Here is a 7,500-nt window from a genome sequence, read left to right as displayed (position 1 = left end):
ATATATATATGAATATATATATATGCACATATATATATATAAATATATATATATATATATATATATATATAGATGTATGTATAGATAAATAGGTAGATATATATATATATATATATTGTTCTCCATTCTTCTTTTTTTGTGCTTCTTTTTCTTTACAAGTTTTTTATTATATTTTTTACAATTTATAGAGGGAGTACTTTCACTCGAGATAAGTGCCATGAGAATAAAGCCTCTTGGCACAGTTAAGAGTTGAAAAGCATTTCCTTTATTTTAGCCGAGTTTGTTTTGTAAATGTTTGATTGATGACCAAAAAGGATAAATATATATGCGTGTCTACGCTATACTACAAATATATGCCATACTTTAAACGATGGTTACCTGACATACACAATAAATACACACACAAGCAGAGATTCATGTTACTCGTACAGCTACTTCATGATAGAAATCTCTATGAATTTATCGATACATTTCAAGTAACAACCAGTTTCCTAAGAAGAGATGAGTCATTTCTTGCTAAGGATGATGGCAGTGTTGCAGAGTACTCGCTTCGCCTTGGGCAAACTCTACAATCACTTATATGTGCGTGTGTACATATCTACCCCTATATATTTGTGTATGTATTTGTGTACGCGCAAGTAATAGCGAATCCGCGTTCACTCTTCCCGAACGCTCGAAATGCTCACTCTCGAGGCACGTAAAGGAAGACACGAAGATCGCCGAGTAAACAAAGGCCGCAGAAAGGGCGAGATGTGCGCCCCCCTACTTGTTTGCGCCCGCCGAGGTCTTCCCCCTCCCTCCCCCTCATTTCCCTTTCCCACTGCCTCCTTCCCTGCCTCCCCCCCCCCCTCCCCCTTCCCTCGGAGCCCGCGCTGGTTCGTCCTTCTGCCAACGGCCCCCTTCTCCAGCAGTGACGGTGTATATATAGACCTTGTCCCGCTGGCGTCTTCACACGCTGTCAGCACCTTCGACCGGCGTTGAGGTTTCGACTTTTGCTCTTCTCACTGTCTCTTGGAAGCTCCTGAGGTTAGTGATCCGTGAGAACATCTTTGGAAAGAAAAATAAGAAGAACGTAATGAGAAGCGCTTTAGGCCATGGCGAGCTTTGGCATTTGTGCCTAAGATCAGATCTGAGTGAAGTGAAAATACCCAGTGCAATTAGTTGTGTTTTCGTACTGAAGGCTGTAAAACTTAGTGTGTAAAGCTGTGCCAAGATTGTTTTAAAGGGATTTTTCCTTTTTTACAATTTCTTTTTCACTTTTGCTGCGTGAATTTGCTTGCCAGTGATTTTTTTTCATTGCAGTCCATTGTAATATTCAGATCATTAGTTTCTTTTCAATTAAGTCTCGATTTGTGATTAAACCATAGGATATAATATTCGTAAAATAAGGTATGCATTTACTTCTCAGTATGTAATCTTTACTCCTTTTGGAACTTTTTTAATTCCCTCAAAATCGTTTTGTGTTTGTTTTTGTTTTTGTTTTGTTTTTTTATCAAAAGAACAGTTTTATAAGTAAAACAACTTTTTATATTCATCCAAACTTGCACTCGACTCAAGGGACTGTGCTCCGTGCATTGCTCGGGGAAATTGCTGCATCATTAGTTTCTTTCACACCACTGTATCATCTGCCCCGAAAACCACAGCCTAATCCATCTCTCGCTTGTCATTCTTGCATTCACGGAAAGTCTTCCTTCGTGTGTTCGCTCCTAGATCACTGCTTCAGACATTACCTCTCATATCTAGCGTTTTATTCGTGCTACTGTAAGTCATTCTCGACAGTTTTTCGTCTCATCTCAAGCCAGTAGTTTTTGCTCGTGTCTCATAAGCCCACCTTTTACGTGTTGCGTCTTTGTCTTTGCCCGTTGACGCTTTATTATGAATCTTATCTTTATTCTGTAGAATTATAATCAGTGGACAATTACCCATCGTAATAGTTATCATATTTCTTGTTAATTTGGTATCAATTAATGATTTAGAAATTTCTCTTCATTTGGTCAAGTTTAATAGTAACAGCGTACTGCAACGGGTAATTTATCAAGGTTTAACTTGCAAGTAATAGATACTTTAGCAATTATTTTATCGTCGGTCACGTCAATTGAATAGGTAAGCGTCACGGCTCATCTGGGCGATAAAGTCCTCTTGGGACTTAATATGTTGCAGTTTCCTTTATTACATATTGTAATTTGTACACCAGTTAAGTCTCGCGGCTCATCTGGGCGATAAAGTCCTCTCGGGTCAGCCCACACCGCATGGAGAAGTTGCACAGATAGAGGGGCGCGTGATTGGACTTTATTCCCAAATGAGTGATCGAGACGCGGGGGTTCCAATCACCGCTGCTCTAATCTGTGGAATTTCTCTTTGCAGGATGTGGCGCTTGACGGCGACGCTGCTGCTGCTGGCTCTGGTTTCGGCCAACCCCCAAGGAGGGTACCTGCCCCCACGACCTGAGACCCCCTGCCAGACGGTCACCTCCGTCGTCTACGACACCCGCGTTCAGACCTCTGTCAACGTCCAGACTGTAAACCAAGTCAACACTCAGTACAGGACGACCACAGTGGTCAGACAGCAGGTCGTGCCCACCACTCTCTTCCAAACCCGTGTCCAGACGCAGGTTCAGTACCAGACCAGTGTCATCCAACAAACAACTACCCTCTTTAATAACAGAGTTCAGACCCAAACCGTCCCCAGTCCGCCCATTGTGCAGACCCAGTACGTAACATCTACCCGCGTTGTACCACAGGTCAGCTACGTCACCCAGACACAAACGCAGACTCAAGTCGTGCCTGTGGAGGTGACCCGTACACAGGTTCAGACTGTCAACCAGCCTGTCACCAACTACCAGACTCAGGTACAGCAACAAACGCAGGTCGTTACGCTCCCTGGTCGCGATGTTGTACAGACACGTGTCCAGACCGCCGTTCAGACCTCTGTTGTCAGCCGCCAACAGCCAGCCAACACTCGCTACGTCACTTCGACACGTGTGCAACAGGTGGTACAGACATCAGTCGTCCGCGGACAGGACGTCGTAAGGACCAGCGTTGTCCAGAGACAACAGGTCATTCCTTTCACATCTGTCAACACGCGTTACGAGAATGCCGTCGCCACTCGCGAACAGGTGGTGACGAGGACCAACGTGGTTACCCAGACTCGCGTCCAAACCCAGGTGGTGCCCCAGGAGGTGGTCAGCACCCAGGTGGTTCCCACCACCATCTACACCACCCGCTACGAGACCCGTGTTCAGCCCTTCACACAGGTGCAGACCGTGGTCAGGACCCAGTACGTCACACCGGCCCCCGTGGTACAAACCCAACAGGAAGTGCGGACCTCTGTGGTCCAGGTGCCCGGCCAGGACCGCGTGGTCACCAGTCAGGTCGTGCAGACCCAGCAACAGCAGCAGGTCGTCTATGAGACGGTTAACCGCCCTCAGCAAGTTACTGTCACCCAGACTATCACAGCCACATGCGGACAGACTGGTTACAATTACCCCGAGCCGGCCCGCCCCTTTGATGTTAGAGGATAAATAGTCTGTGCGCTTGCTTGTTGCAGAAACATAGAATACGTATATATTTTTAGTGCCACCTAAGATATAAAATTGTTTGCGATCTACAAAAATAAGACCATTTAGATATCCAAAGAAGGGTATATAACTGCGTTCACATATAGACACAGTTTTGTATTTATGTAAATGAAAAATAAACTAACAATATTATGGTGCCTTTTATAACAGTCCTCCCCCCATGAAACAGCATCTTCAGGAACACGTAAGTACAATATTTTGTCCCCGACCATTATGCCGCTATCTTTATATTTACACGTATCTACATTGGATATGTGATGCCCATATATTGCTAATTCCCACAGGATGAAGGCACTGCTGCTGTCCCTCTTGGTGGGGTGTGTGTTGGGAGCCTCTGTGGAGCGACCGAGGCGTCAGGTCTTCGGTAATGCCATTGACCTGCAGTCTTCCCAGGGTTATCTGCCGCCACGACCTGGCCCCGACTGCCAGCCCTCCACCGTCTACCGAACGCAGACGCAGTACTCCACCCAGGTCGTCCCCTCCACCGTCTACAACAACGACGTGCAGTACCTCACCCAGACCTCCGTCCGCACTCAGCAGGTCTACACCACAATCTACTCCGAAGTCGTCCGCACTCAGCAAGTCCCGTCGGTGCAGTACCAGACAGTCACCGTCACTCGCACGCAGGACAACGTGCGCACACAGGTCATCACTCTCCCACCTCAGGTCAGCTATGTGACCCGCACACAGCAGAGCGTCAGGACTGAAGTTCAGTACCAGACCAGATACGAGACCCGTACTCAGCAGGTCCCCACCACCATCACCAGGAACGTTGTGTCCACACAAGTGGTACCTCAGCAGGTGGTCAGCACTATCTACCAGACACAGACGGTTACCAGGACGCAGCAGGCACCAGGTCAGACGCGTACTGTCGTCAGCACTCAGTACAGCACGCAGTATTCCACTGTGGTCGTGCCCGCACAGGACGTCGTCAGGACGACGGAAGTAGTCAGGACCAACGCCGTCACGCAGACCATCACTCAGCCCGGCCAGACCCGCGTCGTCACCTCCACGCAGGTGGTCCCCGTCACCACAACCATCTTCTCGCAGGTGGTTCTCACCAACACCCAGACTCAGTACGTGACACGCACACAGGTACAGCAGCAGGTGTCCACCGTCGTGCGCACGCAGCAGGTGCCGCAGTATAACACCAGGACTGTCACAGTGCCTCAGCAGGTGGTGAGGACCCAGGTGTCCACCCAGGTGGTTCCCACAACCATCTACTCCCAGCAGACAGTTCCTTCCGTCGTCAACCTCCCAGCCCAGACGCAATACGTCACCGTCACACAGACGTCCGTCATTACCCAGCAAGCTCCTGGTCAGACCCGCACCCAGTATGTGACCAGTACAGTGTACAACACCAACCAGGTGACGTCCACCGTGTTCAACCAGCAGTACAACACCGTGACAGCCACCAGCACTGTCCAGCCCAATTGCAACACCGGCTACAACTACCCCGAGCCATCCCAGGCCTTCAATCCCTTTGGAAAATAATCATAAAATGCCAAATTTGTAATGTAACTAATATAACTTAGGTGTGCTACGCAGTAGTGTGAATATACATTTTGACAATGTTCATATGATAAGCTACAAGGATCTTATCAAATGTACTTACGCTGTATTTAATAAATTTTATGTTTCCCAACTGACTTTTGGGAAAGATTCCGAGACCAGCGACAAATTTAATGGAGCCGATATAAATCATAATACGCAAACATGAATATCCATAAAAAGACAATTAATTATCGTAAATGGGAAACGAAACACACGAAGGTAAAAAGATATACCGTGTTTATTCACACCCGAAGCATCCATTATAGGAACAGGATCCGAGATAAAGTCAAATTGCCTGAATAAACGACACGTAAAAAGGCGATGTGGATTTATCTGGATAATTCGGATTTATAAAAAATCGCTATAGGAGGAAATGGCCAAATTCCAGTTGGCTAGTTGGTTTCTTCTTTCCTAATCTGCTGTCTATATACTATATACTATTATAGATATTTAGCTGAAACAACGAATATATATAGCGGTGTGTATATATACATGCATATATATAGATAGATCTAGATAGATGGATAGATAGATCAATATAGATATATATACACACACACACACACACACACACACACACATATATATATATATATATATATATATATGTGTGTGTGTGTGTGTGTGTGTGTGTGTGTGTGTGTGTGTGTGTGTGTGTGTGCGTACGTGCGTGCATGTGTTCGTGCGTGCATGCGTGCGGACGTGCATGCATGAGTTTGTGTACGTGTGTGCGTGTGTGTGTATCCCGCTACATTTAGACGTGTGTTCGGGCGTTTGTGTGTCTAAGTATGTCACTGGGTTTTTATATATACGGGTGTATACGTACGTGTGTTTTATGTGTGCTATGTGTGTTGTTTGCGTTGCGCGCGCACTTGTGTGTGTGTGTGTGTGTGTGTGTGTGTGTGTGTGTGTGTGTGTGTGTGTCTATGTATATCAATATCTGTCTATTTATCTAGCTGTCTATCTATATATATGTGTGTGTGTGAGTGTGTGTGTGTGTGTGTGTATGTGTGTGTGTGTGTGTGTGTGTGTGTGTGAGTATGTTTGCACACGGTAGTGCGTGTGTCATGTATGAGAAAAACAACAGACTGCGGGCAATGGATCTAAATCCCACATCCTACGAATCCAAACCTTGGACGCTTCTCTCGGAGGGAAAAAAGGCCTAAGCAGGATGACTGGCATTTTTTACTCGCGAAGGTCCATAATAGGCAAACAAAGACCGATTCCTGGACCAATTATCCATCGCATCCCGAGAAAAATGAGTCACGTGATAGCTGGACCGTGTCTCTTTCCGTAATCTTTTCTAAAGATACTTTATCTCTATTGCATCAGTGTCCGAATCTGTTTGATTGTCCTATTAACTTCAGGAGAAATTTGAATGTAAATGGTAATTTGTGCTTATTACAGCTTTGGTTATTTTTGTGATGTTAATGACCACAATGCCACCATTTCTTACTGTCATTGTATAAACATTTTTAGAAAATCACGTTTTTCCATCAATATTTCCTTTCTTTATCATTGTTATTATGGCCACGAGGGAATTTTTTTTTCGAAGAAATTATGAATTTTTCAATGAATCGATTTGCAGCAACCCTAATCTGCTAACATTCCGTTAATTTAGTCATTATCATTGTTTGCTCACACGATGAACAATGATAAAGACGGTCCCATCCTTTAGCGCATTGATTCTTAGGCTGTCGTTTCGGTTCATGTGTGAAAGTAAAAGTTTTTGGTTTTATACCTTGATGCGATTAATGTAAAAAAAAAGAATTCAAAGAAAATATTTCGAGTGATATCAGTGCAATAAATTCCTCTATGTTGAAATGAATTTCTGATCGGTGTCTTCAGAAATGATCCGATGTAAAATGCCAGCTTTTATAGGCTTATAAAGGTTTCACGCCTTTTACAAGTACTGACTGTAAAGTTTTGTAAGTTGTCATGAACTAACCATATACTTAAGCCATCATCAATATATACATTATTGTAACATTTAAGAAAGTTCAAAGTAGTTTATACCGTGAAAACAATATAACTTTCATACCTTTTATGCCTCTATTGTTTATCCCTTGTCTTGCGCTCGGCCTTTGATGTGAATACCTTCTTACGCCTGCATATTTGAATATCTTTAACACTTGATCCAAACATCTGGTACTGTTGCTATTAGTTCTTTTCCAAACGGCACGTTGGATGTACTGTATATCTTTTTAATCTATAGATATGCAAACTACAGTATGTTTAAATGTATTAACAAATATTACCTCTCTAATGATGAATTCCCTCACGAAATGGGACTATAATTTACATGCAACTGAAGTTGGCAGGCAAAACATCAGACGTCGATCAAATAAATATATGGAAATATGAGAAAC

The 7,500-nt window shown here is 44.3% G+C and overlaps 1 protein-coding gene across 1 annotated transcript; it reads left to right on the top strand.

Moving 5' to 3' along the window:
* The first annotated feature begins 678 nt into the window (after positions 1-678).
* LOC125028183 lies at positions 679-5,222 on the top strand. The gene is made up of 3 exons (XM_047617566.1): positions 679-697; positions 963-1,026; positions 3,862-5,222. The coding sequence occupies exons 1-3, from the start codon at positions 679-681 to the stop codon at positions 5,069-5,071; spliced, it is 1,293 nt and encodes a 430-aa protein (XP_047473522.1). The 3' UTR covers positions 5,072-5,222.
* The last annotated feature ends 2,278 nt before the right edge of the window (positions 5,223-7,500 follow it).

The sequence above is a fragment of the Penaeus chinensis genome, chromosome 8, assembly GCF_019202785.1.
Source record: "Penaeus chinensis breed Huanghai No. 1 chromosome 8, ASM1920278v2, whole genome shotgun sequence".
NCBI classification, from domain to species: Eukaryota; Metazoa; Arthropoda; class Malacostraca; order Decapoda; family Penaeidae; genus Penaeus; species Penaeus chinensis.
This window is presented reverse-complemented; position numbering and strand designations above follow the sequence as displayed.

What these genes read in the sequence shown, in the direction of transcription:
- LOC125028183 (XM_047617566.1), top strand. An exon ending in GTCTCTTGGAAGCTCCTGAG is followed by an intron (nt 1,027 to 3,861) that starts GTTAGTGATCCG and finishes TAATTCCCACAG; the next exon opens with GATGAAGGCACTGCTGCTGT.